We start from the raw sequence: 21,459 nt of genomic DNA, 5'->3' as shown, positions 1-21,459 counted from the left end.
TGTCAACGTTATACTAAGTACTTTCCATGTATTATTTTATTTATTTCAAGCATTGTGAGGCAGGTGTCATCTCCACGTTATAGACAAGAATATAGGAACATAGAGCATTTAAGTAACTTAACTGAGATTACACAGGCGAGAGAAGAACCCGGGTTCATAATCAAGCTGTGCTGACTTTACCATCAACCATCACTGTAGGCTGCATCCCTAGCTGGTTCACTCAAGTAGTCAGCCCAGTCCATATTGGCCTGGATGCAAAGTCTTTCCTAAGCCAGAAATATTGGGCACTAACTTTTATTCTCAACAAAATCCTTACATCTTTTAATTTCTAGCCCATTGCTTGTATATATCGTGAATGAAAAATTTTCACATATTAGCATGTGTGCTGATGATCTTACAGTTTTGATTTTTCATAACCCAAATTAGCTATAAGTATATAGTTTTAGGTTTATAATGGATTAATAAACGGTTAATAGACCTAATTTCAAAATAAAGACCTATTTGTAGCCTTAGTTTTTTGATTTTGCACCTCAGTAGACAACTGAACATGACCTGAGAGTGACAGACTGAAAGTGACCAAGTGTTTGAAACTAGGCCTACATAGCAGAAATTTTAGACAGACAGACCCAGTTTAGGTGCTGGTAGAAAGAACATTATCTTGAGGCTATGGCAAAAGTAGAGGGCATCCTGTAGCCTACAGCACGATAAAGGGAAATCTTTGGAGCACTCAGGAGTTCTTAGTTGACAGATAATTTGCACCAAGAGAACTTTTAGGAGGAATGCAGACTATTTTGAAAATCGGTAAAACAGGAATTTGACCTGCAGAACGTTAAGGGTTAATTATCAAAATCGGGTATAAGGTGGGAACTAGGTATTAGAATCAAGGCAGAAGCCCACTTTATAGGGTTGCAATATAGAGAGACTAGCATGGGTGATTTGATACCACATCCCATAGGGTGTTGGGTTAGTTAGAGCTCTTACAGTCATTCCTGGCTCAGACTGGGATTGATTTAAGAACTAGTAGAGCTGAGCCTGCCATTGGAGTCACAGCCGGGCTGGGGAGTCATCTGCGGGGCTGGGGAGCTACGGAAGCTGGAGAAAGAGATGGGAACTAACATGATTCAAAAGATGCTTTTGAAAAAGTTGTAAACCTTTTGCATAGGGACTTAGTTCTGTCTTCTTCTCTTCCCTAACTCTTGCCAAATCCTAGAACTGGTCCGTGTAGGTAGCTCATCCAACATGTTGGTGTCCCATTTCTCAAATTTGTTTAAGGATCCACCCTTCAATTCCACTCTGTTTTAGTCGTCAATCCAGTGTCACACCGTGAGTTTCACCATTGCTCCAAATCACTAATGTAAAACTTCATTGTCATGCTTTTCGACCTTGTATGAGTCGTCCCATTCTCTCATAACTACACTCTTGCTACATGTGCTCTTTGAGCTCATAGAGACCCCTAATCTCTTCATTCTTCCTTTTTCTCCTGGTCTGTCAAGCTCTTTTTCCTCTATGGGTTTCATTGCTATTTATCTGAAATATATTTTCACATTACAGACCTTTTACCCCTCCTGTGTAATGAGAACAGAAATATCTAAGAAATGAGAAATTATATAACCCTTAACTTTAGTTGTTTTTGCTTGTAAACTGTACTGGCTTTTATTTTGTTATTTTTCCTATTTATTTATTTATTTTCTTATTAGTCATCCATTTTATACACATCAGTGTATACATGTCAATCCCAATCTCCCAATACATCACACCACCCCCACCCCCAGCTGCTTTCCCCCCTTGGTGTCCATACGTTTGTTCTCTACATCTGTGTCTCTATTTCTGCACTGCAAACCGGTTCATCTGTACCATTTTCTAGGTTCCACATATATACGTTAATATACGATATTTGTTTTTCCCTTTCTGACTTACTTCACTCTGTATGATAGTCTCTAGATCTATCCACGTCCCTACAAATGACCCAACTTGTTCCTTTTCATGGCTGAGTAATATTCCATTGTATATATGTACCACATCTTCTTTATCCATTCATCTGTCGATGGGCATTTAGGTTGCTTCCCTGACCTGGCTATTGTAAATAGTGCTGCAGTGAACATTGAGGTGCATGTGTCTTTTTGAATTATGGTTTTCTCAGGGTATATGCCCAGTAGTGGGATTGCTGGGTTATATGGTAATTCTATTTTTAGCTCTTTAAGGAACCTCCATACTATTCTCCATAGTGGCTGTATCAATTTACATTCCCACCAATAGTGCAAGAGGGTTCCCTTTTCTCCATACCCTCTGCAGCATTTGTTGTTTGTAGATGTTCTGATGATGCCCATTCTAACCTGTGTGAGGTGATAGCTCACTGTAGTTTTGATTTGCATTTCTCTCATAATAAGTGATGCTGAGCAGGTTTTCATGTGCTTCTTGGCCATCTGTATGTCTTCTTTGGAGAAATGTCTATTTAGGTCTTCTGCCCATTTTTGGATTGGGTTGTTTGTTTTTTAATATTGAGCTGCCTGAGCTGTTTATATAGTTTGGAGATTAATCCTTTGTCTGATGATTCATTTGCAAATATTTTCTCCCATTCTGAGGGTTGTCTTTTCGTCTTGTTTATGGTTTCCTTTGCTGTGCAAAAAGCTTTTGAGTTTCATTAGGTCCCATTTGTTTGTTTTCATTTCCATTACTCTAGGAGGTAGATCAAAAAAGATCTTGCTGTGATTTATGTCAAACAGTGTTCTTCCTATGTTTTCCTCTAAGAGTTTTATAGTGTCCGGTCTTACATTCAGGTCTCTAATCCATTTTGAGTTTATTTTTGTGTATGGTGTTAGGGAGTGTTCTAATTTCATTCTTCTACATGTAGCTGTCCAGTTTTCCCAGCACCACTTATTGAAGAGACTGTCTTTTCTCCATTGTATATCCTTGCCTGCTTTGTCATAGATTAGTTGACCATAGGTGCGTGGGTTTACCTCTGGGCTTTCTATCCTGTTTCATTGATTTATATTTCTGTTTCTGTGCCAGTACCATACTGTCTTCATGACTGTACCTTTGTATAGTTGAAGTCAGGGAGTCTGATTCCTCCAGCTCCGTTTTTTCCCCTCAAGACTGCTTTGGCTATTCGGGGTCTTTTGTGTCTCCATTACAAATTTTAAGATTTTTTGTTCTAGTTCTGTAAATGCCATTGGTAATTTGATAGGGATTGCATTGAATCTGTAGATTGCTTTGGGTAGTCATTTTCACAATATTGATTCTTCCAATCCAAGAACATGGGATGTCACTCCATCTGTTGGTATCATCTTTAATTTCTTTCATCAGTGTCTTATAGTTTTCTGCATACAGGTCTTTTGTCTCCCTAGGTAGGTTTATTCCTAGGTATTTTATTCCTTTTGTTGCAGTGGTAAATGGGAGTGTTTCCATAATTTCTCTTTCAGATTTTTTATCATTAATGTATAGGAATGCAAGAGATTTCTGTGCATTAATTTTGTATCCTGCAACTTTACCAAATTCATTGATTAGCTCTAGTAGTTTTCTGGTGGCATCTTTAGAATTCTCTATGTATAGTGTCATATCATCTGCAAACAGGGACAGTTTTACTTCTTTTTTTCCAATTTGTATTCCTTTTATTTCTTTTTCTTCCCGGATGCCGTGGCTAGGACTTCCAAAACTATGTTGAATAATAGTGGTGAGAGTGGGCAACCTTGTCTTGTTCCTGATCTTAGAGGAAATGCTTTCAGTTTTTCACCATTGAGAATGATGTTTGCTGTGGGTGTCATATATGGCCTTTATTATGTTGAAGTACGTTCCCTCTATGCACACTTTCTGGAGAGTTTTTTATCATAAATGGGTGTTGAATTTTGTCAGAAGCTTTTTCTGCAACTATTGAGATGATCGTATAGTTTTTATTCTTCAATTTGTTAATATGGTGTATCACATTGATTGATTTGCGTATATTGAAGAATCCTTGCATCCCTGGGATAAATCCCACTTGATCATGGTGTATGATCCTTTTAATGTGCTGTTGGATACTGTTTGCTAGTATTTTGTTGAGGATTTTTGCATCTATATTCATCAGTGATATTGGTCTGTAATTTTCTTTTTTTGTAGTATTTTTGTCTGGTTTTGGCATCAGGGTGATGGTGGCCTCATAGAATGAGTTTGGGAGTTTTCCTTCCTCTGCAATTTTTTGGAAGAGATTGAGAAGGATGGGTGTTAGCTCTTCTCTAAATGTTTGACAGAATTCACCTGTGAAGCCATCTGGTCCTGGGCTTTTGTTTGTTGGAAGATTTTTAATCACAGTTTCAATTTCATTACTTGTGATTGGTCTGTTCATATTTTCTGTTTCTTCCTGGTTCAGTCTTGGAAGGTTATACCTTTCTAAGAATTTGTCCATTTCTTCCAGGTTGTCCATTTTATTGGCATAGAGTTGCTTACAGTAGTCTCTTAGGATGCTTTGTATTTCTGCGGTGTCTGTTGTAACTTCTCCTTTTTCATGTCTAATTTTATTGATTTGAGTCTTCTCCCTCTTTTTCTTGATAAGTCTGGCTAATGGTTTATCACTTTTGTTTATCCTCTCAAAGAGCCAGCTTTTAGTTTTATTGATCTTTGCTATTGTTTTCTTTGTTTCTATTTCATTTATTTCTGCTCTGATCTTTATGATTTCTTTCCATCTGCTAACTTTGGGTTTTGTTTGTTCTTCTTTCTCTAGTTCCTCTAGGTGTAATGTTAGATTGTTTATTTGAGATTTTTCTTGTTTCTTGAGGTAGGCTTGTAGCAATAAACTTCCCTCTCAGAACTGCTTTTGCTGCATCCCATAGATTTTGGATAGTCATGTTTTCATTGTCATTTGTCTCTAGGTATTTTTTGATTTCCTCTTTGATTTCTTCAGTGATCTCTTGGTTATTTAGTAACATATTGTTTAGCTTCCATGTTTGTGTATCTTACGTTTTTTTCCCTGTAATTGATTTCTAATCTCATAGCGTTGTGGTCAGAAAAGATGCTTGATATGATTTTAATTTTCTTAAATTTACTGAGGCTTGATGTGTGACCCAAGATGTGATCTATCCTGGAGAATGTTCCGTGTGCACTAGAGAGGAAAGTATAATCTGCTGTTTCTGGATGGAACGTCCTATAAATATCAATTAAATCTATCTGGTGTATTGTGTCATTTAAAGCTTGTGCTTCCTTATTAATTTTCTGTTTGGATGATCTGTCCATTGGTGAAAGTGAGGTGTTAAAGTCCCCCACTATTATTGTGTTACTGTCGTTTTCCTCTTTTAGAGCTGTTAGCATTTGCCTTATATATTGAGGTGCTCCTATGTTGGGTGCATATATATTTATAATTGTTATATCTTCTACTTGGGTTGATCCCTTGATCATTACGTAGTGTCCTTCCTTGTCTTTTGTAACGTTCTTTATTTTAAAGTCTATTTTATCTGATATGAGTATTGCTACTCCAGCTTTCTTTTGATTTCCATTTGCATGGAATATCTTTTTCCATCCCCTCACCTTCAGTCTGTATGTGTCCCTAGGTCTGAATTGGGCCTCTTGTAGACAGCATATATATGGGTCTTGTTTTTGTATCCATTCAGCAAGCCTGTGTCTTTGGTTGGAGCATTTCCTCGATTCACGTTTAAGGTAGTTATTGATATGTATGTTCCTATTGCCAGTTTCTTAATTGATTTTGTAGGTCCTTTTCTTCTCTTGTGTTTCCCACTTAGAGAAGTTCCTTTAGCATTTGTTGTAGAGCTGGTTTGGTGGTGCTGAATTCTCTTAGCTTTTGCTTGTCTATAAAGTTTTTGATTTCTCCTTCGAATCTGAATGAGATCCTTGCTGGGTAGAGTAATCTTGGTTGTAGATTCTTCCCTTGCACCACTTTAAGTATATCATGCCACTCCCTTCTGGCTTGCAGAGTTTCTGCTGAGAAATCAGCTGTTAACCTTATGGGAGTTCCCTTGTATGTTATTTGTCATTTTTCCCTTGCTGCTTTCAATAATTTTTCTTTGTCTTTAATTTTTGCCTGTTTGATTACTGTGTATCTCGGCATGTTTCTCCTTGGGTTTATCCTGTCTGGGACTCTCTGTGCTTCCTGGACTTGGGTGGCTATTTCCTTTCCCATGTTAGGGAAGTTTGTGACTATAATCCTTCAAATATTTTTTTCAGGTCCTTTCTCTCTTCTTCTGGGACGTTTGTAATGCAAATGTTGTTGCATTTAATGTCCCAGAGGTCTCTTAGGCTGTCTTCATTTCTTTTCATTCATTTTTCTTTATTCTGTTCCGCTGCAATGAATTCCACCATTGTGTCTTCCAGGTCACTTATCTGTTCTTCTGCCTCAGTTATTCTGCTGTTGATTCCTTCTAGTGTATTTTTCATTTAAGTTATTGTATTGTTCATCTCTGTTTGTTCTTTAATTCTTCTAGGTCTTTGTTAAACATTTCTTGCATCTTCTCGATCTTTGCCTCCATTCTTTTCCCGAGGTCCTGGATCATCTTCACTATCATTATTCTGAATTCTTTTTCTGGAAGGTTGCCTATCTCCACTTCATTTAGTTTTTTTTCTGGGGTTTTATCTTGTTCCTTCATCTGGTACATAGCCCTCTGCCTTTTCATCTTGTCTCTATATTGGCTTTTACTACTAACATTTAATTTGCGAAATCAATCCTTTTGGATAATAATTATATAATTATTTTGTGATTCAGAACATATGAGTAAGGTACCTGTGTATTGTAGAATTTTACCAATGAATTACAATCAATTAAATGCCAACTTTTTAAGTTGTATTTTAAAAATCAAGTAACTAGACATGGAAAAGTCTTCCTATACACTCTTCAGATTACCCTGTACATTCATTTGATGGACGAAAACGGATGATCTTGAGCACTATTTCATGGATGGGAGGAAAAAATCCATTTTTGGGGATTGCTTACATCGCTATTGGATCCATCTCCTTCCTTCTGGGAGTTGTACTGCTAGTAATTAATCATAAATATAGAAACAGTAGTAATACTGCCGACATTACCATTTAATTTTATATTTTGAAAACAAATTTACTGCATGTGCATCAAGGCCAGTCCTATTCAACCTAGCTTTCAAATGCTGATGTCTGGTTAGTATGTCATTTTTGAAGTTGGCACATAACTTTTTTTTTTTAAAGCTGTCTTTGTCCTTTGCTTCTTCCTTATGGATGACTTAGGAAAATATATGACGGGTATAAAACAAATTCGCTATACTGATCATATCAACACTGTAACTGCTGAAATGGCATTCTTATGTTTCCTTTCTGATGGGACAGTCCGTTTGATGCATGGAGCCTCTTTCATGCGAAATGCATCTGCTGCTTAAATGTTTATGCTGTGTTGATAATATTATATTGACATATGATACTGTATATGTGTGCCTATTGTGTGAAGAAAGTGATTACAAGATGTGTGAGTATAATGACTTGCTAACCCTTTAGGATTCATAGTTACAAAAAGATGAAGAAAGACCAAATCTAAATAAAACACTTCATCCTTTTCACAGGTCGTGTGTAAAGGCTTAAAGTACCATCTTTGTTGAGGTGGTTCATGTATTCAGCTTATCCAGTACAGTTCTTTGTCAAGCTTAGGTTTGATTTCAAAGGACCTATTTACCTGTCTAGAATAGGAATTAATGCTCATGGTAGGTCTCCGGTAGGAAGATTTAAAATTCCTCTTTCCATTTGGTTAAGATGTTGCAGTCAGGAAACCCATCTCACTTGATGTTTTTACATGTGACCATTTCCCTTGAAGCTTACACTTCATAAGGGATGAAAGAATATAGGTGAGCTTGGCAAACTTCTTGGCCGACCTTTATCTTCTGCCTCACCTGTCAACCAGATGTAAATATTCAAAGGAGACTGTTTTCATTGTGGTATTTAACATTAAGAAATTTGCTTCAGCATTGGAAATACCTCAAGCTGTTTTTATTTTGCAGGTAAGTGTTTTGACTTAAGTACTAATATTATCTTGCAGAAATTTTGGAAAACAGTAACCTTCATTTCCTCTATATTTCATTCAATTTTTACATATAGGTCAAGGATGAATAGGTATGCACATTCTCTTTAGTTAAGCCACCGATTGTTTTGGTTGGTTTTTCTAAGATGTACTTTAAAAATAAGTTCTTTAAATTTCCTAGTTGAATTCTGGAGATTTTGGAGTATGTACATGATAAATTATATGTGCTTGAAGTTATTTTATTTTCTATTAACTGGAATTATTTTTAATATTCCTTATTGAATAAATGCTGTAATTTGTTTGCTATGGAACTTATTCTTGAATGTAAACTTATTGTTTCACATGCATGAAATGTATGTCTTAATCAGAGGTGGCTTAATTGCATTGAAATAGCTATTTTTTTTTTTTTTAACTAAAATAACTCATAGGTTTGTATAGAAGAATGCCTGTTTGAATTCGGAGTTTGTAATGGTTTCCTTCGTTTATATTTTAAATCAACAGGTCTGGGTAATGTATCAGTTTTGATTAATGTATGTTTTTTTAAAAAAAAACAAAAATAATGTAATGGTTAATAGTAGAAATGTGCCACACTTCTTAAGTTTTGTATAATATGAAATTCAGTTAAAAGAACTTGTAGTTCATAATGACTTTCAACAGATAGAATATTACTTGCATTAAGTACTTAATGTATAATTGTCCTGAAATTTCTGAGTGCATAGGGTATTCTTCGTGTAAAACTATTCTTTGTTTTATCAGTCCTTCAGAATATGGTTATTTATTCTGATAATTGACCCTCTTGCACATGGCAGTTTATTTTCTGGGGTATATCGTTGGGGGAGAGGGCTTCTCCCAGTCTTTGCAGATTGAGTTTGTGCTGCTTAAGAAGGACTGCCGTCCTGCGTCTCTTTTTCTAACTGGGGGACCAGAGGTGCTGCTACAGAAAAGTTGAAGAGCTCTTCCAACACTTTCTCATCTGTGGTCAAGACGGAATCTTAAAATATATTTGGAGTTTTATCTATTTTACAAGTACATTGATGGCCTAAGTTCTCCCTTGTCTCCTGCCATTTGAGCTGTAAGCGATTCCTGTTGCTGAATATGAAGAATGTGGAACATTCATATGGCCTCTGTGACTGGCGGAAGGAAAACATTTCTTTCTTATGGGCTTTATGCTGATCTTTGGGAAACACTGATGTCATACTCAACTTTCAAAGAATCATATTGCATTTTAAGACAACTAGGTTAAGTAGAAGGCATTGAAGAATGTACTAACTTGCAGGAAATATTTTGATATATGAAATTCCCAACTGAAGGAATTATTTAATAAGTAAAAGCTAAGAAATTTCTTTGAAATCAGAAAGCAGTTTAAAAGTAAATTGGTAAAAATAACTGTACTACCTAATAGAAAATTATTCAATGAAGAGGAGAGTCAAGTGAATATTATTTGTTTCTTGGTTACAGTATTTGTAACTTTGATTATATTGAAAGATAACTTTCTGTTAGTATGTTCTGTATTAATAAAAATGAACAAAATTAATTTTGCTATGTTCAGGTGTCTTGCTAAAATAACAGCGCCCCAGTGTTGTTGCAGATGTTTAGCACTAAATTGTAGCCCAGGCTCAATGAGGCCAAATTTTAACATTTCCATGCCTAGATTTGATTGCCATATGTGAATATGTTAATCACTCTGATAGCATTAACTGCAGGATTTATTCATGTTACTGAGAAACATCTGTGCTTACCAAGAAGTGGTCAGATTATAACCTGTTATAAGCAGACAGGCTAAATTTGGTATTAGATCAAGGGAAACTTCTGGTAAATAGAAAATGAATAACTGGTATAGAGACAATGATGACGAAAATAATGAATTGGGCAGGGACACAGGAAATGAAAAGCCAGACTAGCAAAGAGGAGCAGCTGAGTGGTAGGCGTAACGACTGCTGTTCAGCCTGCTTGCCCCGTCTTTATGGAAACACTGCCTTAGAATTATTGTACCATCCTTTGTTGGTTAAGCTTCAAAGTTCTGTTCTTTGCGAACATGGTTAGTTTGAGGGGAGGGTGGAGGGAGTAAGGAAGTGCTGCTTCAAGAAGAATTTGGTGCATAAATGTTTGTTGTAGTATTTGGATAATCTAGTAAAGTGTTTTAGAGCCCCTTTTTAGCCCATGCCCCATTCAATAAACGTAAAAATCACATTTCCCGGGCTTCCCTGGTGGCGCAGTGGTTGAGAGTCCGCCTGCCGATGTAGGGGACACGGGTTCGTGCCCCGGTCCGGGAGGATCCCACATGCCGTGGAGCGGCTGGGCCCGTGAGCCATGGCCGCTGAGCCTGTGCGTCTGGAGCCTGTGCTCTGCAATGGGAGAGGCCGCAATAGTGAGAGGCCCGCATACCGGAAAAAAAAAAAAAAAATCACATTTCCCCTAATGTCATTTGAAATTTCAAAATAAATATCATTTAAAAATAAATACATAAATATCATGTCTAAAATCACATCAGACCACGGTGACCTTATTTTCTTTTAAATATGTAAAATTTGTCAAAGTAACGTGTACACAGTTAAAAAAATCTAAAGGCCTTATGATGAAAAACAGCAGTACCTGTCCCAACTTTCTAGAGACAATTACTTTGACTTCAAAAGTTGTTACTTTTGGTATTTATCTTAGTGTATCTAAATTATATGCCTGTTCTACTATTGCTTGATTTAACAGTTTTAGACATTATTGTCTTCTTGATAATATTACCTGATGATGTAGCTAACACACGTACTTCCCCTTCCCCCATTATATAATTATAATATTTAATAAACACATTAGCAGTTGTTTAATTATGACTTTAAAAATACTGTATACTTTAGAGCGAAGCAGAGCACCAAGATTATACTTTGTACACTTTATTTTTCCTGGAATTAATAATCACCCCACTTTTAACATCAACATAACTTTCTGGAAGCCTGTCTTAAAGTTTTTCCAACTTTTCTATCAGGTCCACCCTGTTCTTATCACTAGTCTTTTGAAGGTTTTTTGTCCCCAAATACCTGATAACCTGATTCCCTGTTTTTGCTAGAAAGGTCTATTCTGCATTTGTCCTTCTCTGCCAATCTCTACTGGTGGTTTTTTCAAACAGCTACTCAGCCATTATCACATTCCCTCTTTTTGTCACCCTCCTGTGTTAGATCTGCTGTTTCCTAGTTCACTCTCTTGTTTACTGGAGCTATTTTCAGTTTTTCGCGTAGGTGACTTTCCTTGTATTTCTGGCTAGTCTCAGCAATCTGTCATGTATAAATGGACCCCCAAAACTCATTGAAAACTCTTTGTTTGTGGGCAGTGCTTGACAAGTGATGGCCTCAGTAGCGCAGTGCTACTCAAAAATGCCACTGAGTGCATTATTTGTTCTGTTCATGATAAAATGCTTAGACAAGTAATAAATAGTTGGCAGGTCAGCAACTGTAGGTAGACTGAATTTTGAGAAGCACCGCATTAGGGAATGACTGTCAGGGAGCCAGTCATTTGGCTGGAGGCCTTTTCTGTGGGACTGTTCAGTTTCTCTGGGGAAGAATTCTCTAGTCTTCTGCAAAAGGAAGGGGTTGAAAGAGGCTCTGTCTCTTACTGCTTTGAACTCTCTGCTTCTGCCTTGTCTTCCACCCCAGCTTCTGTTTTCCACTTCACATATTTCAGCTATACCCATCCCTTTGCATATGCCTTCCACCTAGTTGTCTCCCATTACTTCTTCCAGATAAAAATGTTCTTGCCTTCTACCTGTGGGAGACAGTGACCGAGGTGAGAGACTGTATTTGGCCGAGAGGAGTAGGGCAGAGATTGCAGGGAGCTGACCATTCTGTTGCATATAATTTTCAACTACTCATTTTCAGGCCTGTCCCTTGATTCCACTCTTTGCTATAAATTCTACTTTCAAGTCTGAGCTTCTCAGGGGTTTTAGAACCAATCAACATGCTTCTCACTGGTATCCATCCCCCTTGCAGTCCCTTTAGATTGTGGCTTCCTTGGTCCTGCTCAGCTATATCCCATCTGCTTTCTGTTTTCCAGAAATCTGTTGAAATTGATTTTCTGTCTCTTCTTTGGTCGCCATCCTTTTGGGCTGTCTTTTAAGAAATGTTTTTTAGACTGTCATACAGTAAACTTTACTTTCTGTACTTGTAGTGTACAGTTCTGCAAATTTTAACACACGCATAGGTTTGTGTAACCATTTTAGAATACAGAGCAGTACCAAAACCTCCCAACCTCCCTTTTACCATACATCTTTATAGTCACCCTTCCCTCCACCCATAAGCCCAGGCAACCACTGATCTCTTCTCCATCCCCATAGTTTTGTCTTCTGGAATGTCATAAATGGAATCATATCATATGTGACCTTTTGAAACTGGCTTCTTTTACTCAGCATAATGCCTTTGAGATTCATTTAAGGTGATGTATCTAAAAACACCTCATACGAACAAACATATGGACACCAAGGGGGGAAAGTGGCGGGGTGGTGGTGGTGGGATGAATTGGGAGATTGGGATTGACATATACACTAATACGTATAAAATAGATACTGATAAGAAACTGCTGTATAAAAAAAATGAAATGAAAAAAACCTCATACCCTTTCAATTCCTTTTCTTTCATTTTTACTGGAGTGATAGGGAGGACAAACAAACTCTTGGGGCCAATCCGCTATCTTAAACCGGAACCACCTTGAAGTACCTTTTGGTGATCTTAGTACATTTTGAAAAACTATGTACTTTAAGTGACATTAATGGGAGCTTGTCTGTATGCCACAAGCTTTTCTATGCAGGGTGATGTGCCAGAAGATTGAACTCACCATACATCACTTTCACTGTCAAGACTTATATGCCACTTTGTTTCAAGGACAAGCAATGCAGAAAGAAATAGATTTACAATTATATGTCAAATTGCAGTTGAATCAGTGGTCTAATCCCCGGGGTATGTTGTCGTTCCTTTTTCATGACAAAGCTTGTAAAAGAGCAGTTTATATTTTATTACTATCTTCAGCCTCAGACAGGCTTTCATCCCACTATTGCACTGTAGTCTCTTCACTATCAATCTGCACCTGAAAGATTCAGAATACGGTTTTTAGAATCAGGCTGACCTGGCTCTTAAATACATAAACTGTATCTTCAGATTATTTAATCCCCTAAATCATTTACTTTACCATTTCCTTGTCTGTAAAATGGGGATTTTAATACCCACTTGACAGATATTGATTTGAGGAATAAGGGAAGTGATAGATGAAACTCATTTAGCACAAAGTATAGAAAAATGGCACTCGGTGAACGACGACCACTCCCTTCTGTCAAATCAAGGGAACTCATCCCATCCTAGCCTGGTGTTTCTCTTATATTCCTCGATGTAGTGAATGGTAGGTATGACCAACCATCTTATGAGTTAAGCCAGAAATCTGCTCTCCTCCCCAACTTCCCAATCCAATAAATCACTACATTCTGTTGATTTTTGAAGGTACTTCCTCATTGTTGGCTCTCTAACCCATCCCCTTATCTCCATCCCTTTAGCTACATCTCTTTTGCTGTTGACTGACTTCAGGTTTTCTTTTTTCCTTGGATTACTATAAGTACCTTCTAATGGACTCTCTGTCCTGGTAACTCATATCCAATCCAGCGTTTCACTACTACCAGAATGATATTGAAATAGAGTTCTGATTCTTGACCATTTGCCATTTAAACCTTTATATAAATTTATAAATAATTGGGTATTAAAATCGGTGAGGAAAATAACTTGAACTGGGAACAAGTAACTTGGTGGGTCTAAGTCTAAAGATCAGAAGGAATGATAATTTCAATATTACTAATTTTATCTACACATTTCACCTATGCTGAACCCATACATCATCAGCTTTCTATTTGAAATGACAGTGGAATAATTATGAGTTTGTAAAAAGGTGGACAGATATTTACTGTGGTATAGGGTGGATACTTTCGTATTTATACCCGCTTGAGGGTGGGCACTTGTAACAGACACTTGTAATGTGGCATTATTTAAGCACAGTTGGTATCTGTACAATAATTGCTGTGCCTGGCAACTCCAACCATGGAAAGTGCCCTGCTAGCCTGAGGCAGCAAGACTCCGGAGTCCAGATTTGCCCTCCCATTTCTGGTCCCCCAATTAGAATTTCCCCCTCTTTTCAGCGTTTTCCCAGACTCAGAGAAACGAGTGAACAGCTTCCACACTTTCGCGACACTGTGGGAGAGCTGCTTGCATGGGGAGTTCTGCAGCACCCAAAGGTGCAGCAAGATAAAAACTAGTATCCCGACGCAGCTCTACACAGCACACTCTCAGCACACGGAACAGTAACGTCCTCACAACAGTGGAGAAAACTGATTGTATCCGTGTAAGAGAAGTTATACTTTTTGTTTTGTATTTCATCCAGCTTCACAGTTTAAGAGTTCGGCCAAACCAGCGTTCTAAACAGTGGCTCAAAGGTTGCTCAGAGTTTTACGTCTTCTCGTTCAAAATACACACACTAATTTTCTTCGATAGCCTGGTCTCACATTAATTTTATCTGAGCTAGTTAAACGAGTACGGAATGCCTCGCTCCTTGCCTCTCAGGTCTCAAAAGTCGTTCCTTTATCCCCAGCCTCCGCTCCCGGGGTAACCGGCGGCTCAGGAGCGAGGTCGAGGCGCAGAGACAGCCCGCCGGCTAGAGCGGCCACAGCCGTCCGGCCGCTCTCTCTTTTCTTCCGCTCTCTATGGTTAGGAGCAAGTCCCTCCTCCGCCCGGAAGTATTTAGGCTCCAGGCGCTTGCGCAAGGCCAGAAGGTAGTTCCGATTCCGGCGTGTGGATCTTCGTTCCTCGTGTTCAGTTGTCGCGGTTGGTGGGCTGTAACGGAGCCAAGATGCTGCGGAGTCTGCTGGTGAGTAGCTTGTCGGCTGGCATTCGGGATGTGGGGCGAGAGGGTTGGGAGCGGAGGCTAGAGGTTCGCGACAGGAAAGCCTCTCCTGGGAGGGGAGGAGAGAGGGAGAGGGCGGCTTCGGAGGTCACCTTCCTTGGTCCGTGTCCTTTTCGCTTGACCTTCCTTCCCTTCCATGGATCACTCTTGCCCCAAGCTGTGCTGGGTAATTGTAAGGAGTGGAGAAGCTGGGGAGGTGACCAGAGGATTGTGCGTCAGGCAAGCCTTGGGTTCTTAGTCGCCACCCCTAATCTTGTGGGTGCGGGTGGGAAGTTTCTGATACCCGGAAGCGTCAGCAGAAGGATGTTCCTCGGATAACGAGGGGTTTGAGTTTCAGTGACTCTGAGGTTTGTGAGCAGCAGAAGGCAGTTTAAAAAGCAAGCCTTTCAGTTTTGGCTGGCGCTTTAGGAGCATTCATGGCCGAAGGGTCGTGTTGCTTCCATCAGGCGGTTCTGCAGTGTCCTTCACCGCTCCACCGACTTTGAGCATGTGAAATATTTTCCCCAAATTTTGAAAAAGAGAAGGAAAATGTAACAGTGATCGTTTTCTTCGGTAATTATCCAATAAAGCTTTACTTATCTTCTCAATATATTATTTATTTTAGAAAGTGGTTTGCATATTTGTAATTTATTTCAACTGGATATGTAATGCAAGTCTCTTGTAAAAGATTTATGCCCTATTAATTCTTTGGGGAAAATGTAATGAGGGAAGCATTTTAATTAAGTAGGAATCATGCCAGTTTATTTTGATATCAAGTAATAGATTTTTAATAATATGGTAGAGTATTTAAATAAAAAACTTCGAACCTCGTGTATTTTGTAACCATTCTTTATTTCTGTAATATCTATATATCAGTATGTTTTCCTCATATAATGCTACTGGTTCAATTCAGGTAAAGATCATGATTTTTTCCCCCTCAAAATCTACATGAATTGCTTCTTAAATGTGGTGTTTGGAGACTTCAGAATATAATATAAAGAGCAGTGGCGGGGCGACAAATAGGAAAACCTCAGTGCTTGTCTGTGACTTTGTTATTGACAAATCGGGTATGTTTTAACTCTCAGTTTCACTTTTCTGTAATACTGAAGATTGGGAATGGTTGGTTTTGAAGGGTTTCTTTAAGCCCTAAGTCTGTTTAGTATATGTGGATTTTTTTTAATTTCAGGCTCTTCGTCAGATTGCCCAGAGGACCATAAGTACTGCTTCACGCAGGCAGTTTGAAAATAAAGTTTCAGAGAAACAAAAGCTCTTTCAGGTACTGAAGTATTTTATAGGAGATTGTTACTTGTTATGATTAGATTACCAAAAGTTGGCGATAGGAGGTAAATCTGGAGACGTCTGATTGTTAACAATCCTGTTGTATTAGCAGAAGAGTAATAGGAAACTGTCTGTCGATAGCTAACTGGGCATTTGCTATAACCAAGAGGCCCTTGGGAAAGCAGAAGAAACGAAGGGGTAAAGATCAAAGACACTTTCTTTTGGAGGAGTCACATTGGGTTGGCACTCTGGGGTAGCTGCACAGTAATAGACAAATAGACCATAGAAAGAGCCCAGAAACAGAACAAATACATTAATATATGTAGAAACTTGATATATGTTAAAGGTGCTATTTCATATCAGTGGGGAATGGAAAAATTGGGTGGCTGTTTTTTTGTGGTTTTTTTTTTTTGCGGTACGCGGGCCTCTCACTGTTGTGGCCTCTCCCGTTGCGGAGCACAGGCTCCGGACACGCAGGCTCAGTGGCCATGGCTCACGGGCCCAGCCGCTCCGCGGCACGTGGGACCTTCCTGGACCGGGGCACAAACCCGTGTCCCCTGCATCGGCAGGCGGACTCTCAACCACTGCGCCACCAGGGAAGCCCTGGGTGGCTGTTTTGAAGAAAGTAAAGTTATATCCGTTCTGTATTGTGTGTTAAAAGATTAATTGCAGATATAAATACTTCTCCCTCAAAAAATATTAAAAGAAAATATAGGAGAATTTTTTTTCAGCTTACTGAGGTATGATTGACAAGTAAAAATCGCAAGCATTGGGAATTCCCTGGTGGTCCAGTGGTTGAGAATCCACCTTCCTATGCAAGGGTCGCGGGTTTGATCCCTGGGGATGGGGGAACTAAGATCCTTCCTGCCCTGGGGGAACTAAGACCACACACTGCAACTACTGAGCCCACGCGCCACAACTATAGAGAGGCCCATGCACCACAACGAAGATCCCACGTGCCGCAACTAAGACCTAACACAAAGAAAGAAAGAAAGAAAGAAAGAAAGAAAATATAAATAAATAGTTTGTATTTAGGTTGTACCTGATTTTTTTTTAAGGTGTACAAACAATGTTATATTTAATGTATCTATGAATGATTACCACAATCAGGTTTAATCTTAGGGGTCATCCTAAGAAAGTCTTTACAAAGCCTAGAAGCTGTAAAGGAGAAAAATTGCAAGGTTTGGTGACACGAAAATTTTAAATGTACTTATGGTACAAATTGAGGTAAGTGACAAATTGAGGGAAAATTTTTTAAATTAACAAAATTTTTAATATTAACAAAAAGTTAATAACCTTAGCATACAGAGAGCTCCTACAAATCAGTAAGAAATGCACATTAAAATGACAAGTTGCTACTTTTTTTCCCTGTTCAATTGTCAAAATTTTAGAAGATTTAAAATAGGTTATGTTAGCCAGGTGTGGGAGATAAGTGCGTTCCTATACAGTACGTTGATACATGCTAGGAAGTAGTATTGGTACAGAAATTTTAGAGTATTTGAAAGTATTAGAAGCAAATTATTGTACATATCCTATTCAGGACTCCCATTTTAAGAATCTTTCCTACAGAATAGTAGCATAAATATATAAAAATAGGAAATAGGCTATTAATCATTATGGGAGTTTAATATCAAAAAAACCCAACAACCTAAATACCCATTAATAAAGGATTGGCTAATGTAATTTTATTTTTTGCACAGTGGAATGCTGTGTAGCCACTAAAAGGAACAAAGTAGGTTTAAATGGGCTAGATGGTTTTTAAGATAATGTTGAGTGAAAAATCTGTGATAGGCCATTATATAGCATAATCTCATTTTGTGTATTAAACAAGTATGTGCATAAATTAGAAGCTATGACAATACAAGCTTTAAAAAATTAAGGATATGTATTAATATGTGTTAATAGTGGTTTTCTCATGAGGAAAGACTTAGTGGGACAGAGCACTTACCTTTATAAGTAGTTAGGTTATCAGTGAGTTTTTTGTTTAATTGTGATCTCTGATGTTTCATAAAGAAAATTTTAAGTGGTTAAAAAAAAAGTATTATGTATGCTGCATGAAAATAAAATACTTATATTTAACAGGTGTGTTAAGTATCCTACACTATGCCAGGTGCTGGATTGGGAGACTAAGGATATAATTTAGGGTTATAAACCAAAACTCTCTCTCCTGTTTTTTTAAGGGAAAAAAAGATTGTACCTATGACCAAAGTGTGATGATTATTGCTTTTTTTAATAATTAAATTGATGAACTCAATGAATATATTTTCACAGCTTTACTGTTTATGTGTTCTTTGGAAAGAACATTTTATTAGATCTCAAATTAACTTTAAAAGAAAGAATGTTGATTTTTAGGAGTTTTTATTTTAAAAGTAGTTGCAGTAGAGAAAGATTCAGGAAAAGGGTAGTCCTTTTTAATTTTGATATTTAAAATATTTCAATTTCAGTGTTTTAAGAAGCCACTTAATTTTATATGAATGGATTAGTCTTTTTCATTTAGTTGGAAACCAATGATATACATTAATTATTATTTTTTTAACCTAGGAGGATAATGGAATTCCAGTGCATCTAAAGGGTGGGATAGCTGATGCCCTCCTGTACAGAGCAACCATGATTCTTACAGTTGGTGGTAAGACATTTGGAATGCTTGCTCTATAGCAAAATCATAGTAGCGATAACTAACAACATCATTGCTCTCACTGTGCCAGTATTTTAACACAGGCAGTCTGTCCCCAGAATCTGAGGTCTTACTGCTTTACATATAATGACTCACAAAGGTGATTGATACATATTGTATAAGAACGTTTTAATGTCTTCTAAAAAAAATAAACCGATAAAGTTTGATAATTATCTTGTGATAGAGGTGGCTTTTGGAATGTGCTGCTAGTGGCCCTGCAGGCCTTTGGAAGAGCCAAAGATAGCTGCTCTATCCCATCTCCTATAACAGGGGTTCTTAAATATTTTGACTATGATGTATAATAATAATACACTTTACATCTAATCCCTGTACATACATATTTATGACAGAGATAAAACCTTATACAGCACAATACTTTTACTGCATGTAAAGTGCTTTGATATTTTTTCTGTGGATTGGGCAGTTCCATTATTCAATATTAGCAGTGGAATATCACAAATAAGCATGCTAGGAGCAGAGTTAGGAATCTGAATGATTGCTCCCTGGCGGGAGAAAGGGAAACAGTATTAGAGTGATTACTGTGTGCTCATTCTATTGATAGGAGTGCCACATATGTGGATTTCTGTAACCCTTGTATTAAGTCTGTAACGTATCCTCATTTTAAAGATGGAGAAATTATGTTAATTACCCAGATAATATTGCTTTGGAAGAGCTGGTGTTTGAACCCTAAGCACAAAGTCCCCTTATGCTTATGCCAACGTGCCTTTTTTGGCTTGAATTGAATATAGTGAAGGGACATTTTATGGACAACAAGCAGATGGTGACGTTTGGGCTTTCTTAAGGTAAAGTCCTAAATTCTTTTTGGCCAGTGTGACTATTTCATAGACGTTTTGGTAATTAGTTTTAAAAATAAATTTCCAGTTATTAGAAATTCTTACTTCAAATTTGATTATTTAAAAATTATATGTCCCTTTTGCTTGGTTTTATATTGATAATACACTTCAGGGAAGGCTTTGCCTATTTGACCTTTTGGCTTTTGAATCATTCTTAGCATTTCTCAGGCAATTTTAGGTTTTATGTTCTTAATCTTATTTTAAATTTTTTTACATGTCATTACGTTAACAGATACATTACTGTGCTGCATCTAACACTTCTATACAAGTTAAGTAATATTAAAACTTGATTAAACGTGTTCTGTATGTATTTATTTTAAATTTTGCCAGCACCTATCAAAATACTTCTGTATATTCCCATAAAAGTAGTTTTAATACCAGCCTTGCCTCTTTATCTTACAACTTTTTAGCTGGAATATTGGGTTTATACATTTAAACCTGAGAATTTCCTGTTAAGTTCTTATTTCCTTTATTTTTCAGGAACAGCATATGGCATGTATCAGCTGGCTGTGGCTTCATTCCCCAAGAAGCAGGGTTGACTTCAGTTTATCCTCCCAGCAATCGGTTGGTTCAACTCCATTCAGTTCTCTGTGGACCAGTAGTCTGATAACTAACTTGAGTTCTTCTTTGGGGATCAATATTTATTGACTTGTACTAGCTGCCACCAATAAAGCAGTCTTTACCATGCTTTGTTTTATTTGATCACTTTAGGATACATTATACCAGTAATAGCAGCCTTATAAACCTTAGGTAAGGAGGAATCTTTTGTCATTAGGTTATATATAGTACCATTGTGGTATTATTTTAGTGAAATTTTATTTTTAGCGGCTTAGAATTCCAACAGGGGATGGTCTTCAGCGCTAATTGAGCTTGACACTCGGAGTGCATATTTCTTTGAGTCTTCCCCTCCCCTCTCTTCCCTGCTATGGTGTATCCTGGGATATGCTAGCACCTAGGGTTAGTGGAAGCAGGTTAGTTTTGGCTCGTGGGGTTCAAGTTTCTTTTTTCCTCCCTTAGCTCTGTGTGTTTATGTTTAAGAATATTGGATGTATTCCACAGTTTAGAGTAGGCTTTAGTAGAATTGCTGTAAAATAATCCAGTATTTGTTCTTTTCACACTCAGAATGGGCTTCTGTTATGTTAGTTTAATCCATAACATACAGTGTACCTTTCCTTAAAATACTTAGTTCATTTGTAAAAGTTATCTTCTGAGGGAACGGAAGGAGTCAGACTTTGTCATCCCTGCAAGGTGTGCATTTGTAACACAGTGAAGATTAAGAGTCTAGATCCGTCAGATCTAGGGGAAATCTATGAGTAAGGGTTTTATAAAAGCTTCAATTTCTGGATAAAATTGAGAAAACTAATATAGTTAGAAAAACGGAGTCAAGTCTGAAATACCAAACTAATTCTTTTCCTTTTAAAACATTGAGGCTTATGGTACAAATCCATTTCAAGAGGTACCTAATGAAAGGTGTTTCAGCCTTGAGTCTTGAAAGTTAGAAAGATCTTGGTTAGCCATATATCTAACCTGCCACTGAATGCAGGAATCCGCCCAGCCTCTTACAGAATCTCATTACTAACATCAGCAGAGAACACTGCTTTTGAAGGGAGTGCAATGAATATTGTTAGACATTTCTAAATGCTGAGAAATATCTTAAGTAGGCCTGGAATCTGGTTCAATTCTGATTCAGAGCTAAAAAGCAACCAGTGATAATATTTTGAAACAAGCTATATTTATCAGCATTGTACAAAGGAGAATTTCATCAATGTGATTTGAAATGCTTTTATAACATGATGTGA

General features: G+C 37.6%; 2 protein-coding genes across 2 annotated transcripts in view; both read left to right on the top strand.

Moving 5' to 3' along the window:
• The window catches only part of TMEM30A (transmembrane protein 30A), a 42,395-nt gene extending 32,904 nt beyond the window's left edge, over positions 1 to 9,491 (top strand). Inside the window, exon 7 of the mRNA XM_030859319.2 lies at positions 6,816 to 9,491. Within this exon, the coding sequence (XP_030715179.1) occupies positions 6,816 to 7,009 (194 nt within the window). The 3' untranslated portion in view covers positions 7,010 to 9,491. The remainder of the gene's footprint in view (positions 1 to 6,815) is intronic.
• A 5,199-nt stretch (positions 9,492 to 14,690) lies between these two features.
• COX7A2 (cytochrome c oxidase subunit 7A2) lies at positions 14,691 to 20,347 on the top strand. The gene is made up of 4 exons (XM_030859318.2): positions 14,691 to 14,839; positions 16,041 to 16,130; positions 18,674 to 18,758; positions 20,141 to 20,347. The coding sequence occupies exons 1-4, from the start codon at positions 14,822 to 14,824 to the stop codon at positions 20,197 to 20,199; spliced, it is 252 nt and encodes an 83-aa protein (XP_030715178.1). The 5' UTR covers positions 14,691 to 14,821; the 3' UTR covers positions 20,200 to 20,347.
• The last annotated feature ends 1,112 nt before the right edge of the window (positions 20,348 to 21,459 follow it).

This window comes from Globicephala melas, chromosome 14, assembly GCF_963455315.2.
Source record: "Globicephala melas chromosome 14, mGloMel1.2, whole genome shotgun sequence".
Taxonomy (NCBI): domain Eukaryota; kingdom Metazoa; phylum Chordata; class Mammalia; order Artiodactyla; family Delphinidae; genus Globicephala; species Globicephala melas.
Note: the sequence above shows the minus strand (reverse complement) of the source record. Positions and strands in the feature narration are given on the sequence as shown.

Coding starts and splice junctions, on each gene's coding strand:
- COX7A2 (XM_030859318.2), top strand. Junction 16,131..18,673: donor AGAAACAAAAGCTCTTTCAG/GTACTGAAGTAT, acceptor TTTTTAACCTAG/GAGGATAATGGAATTCCAGT. Junction 18,759..20,140: donor CATGATTCTTACAGTTGGTG/GTAAGACATTTG, acceptor TTTATTTTTCAG/GAACAGCATATGGCATGTAT.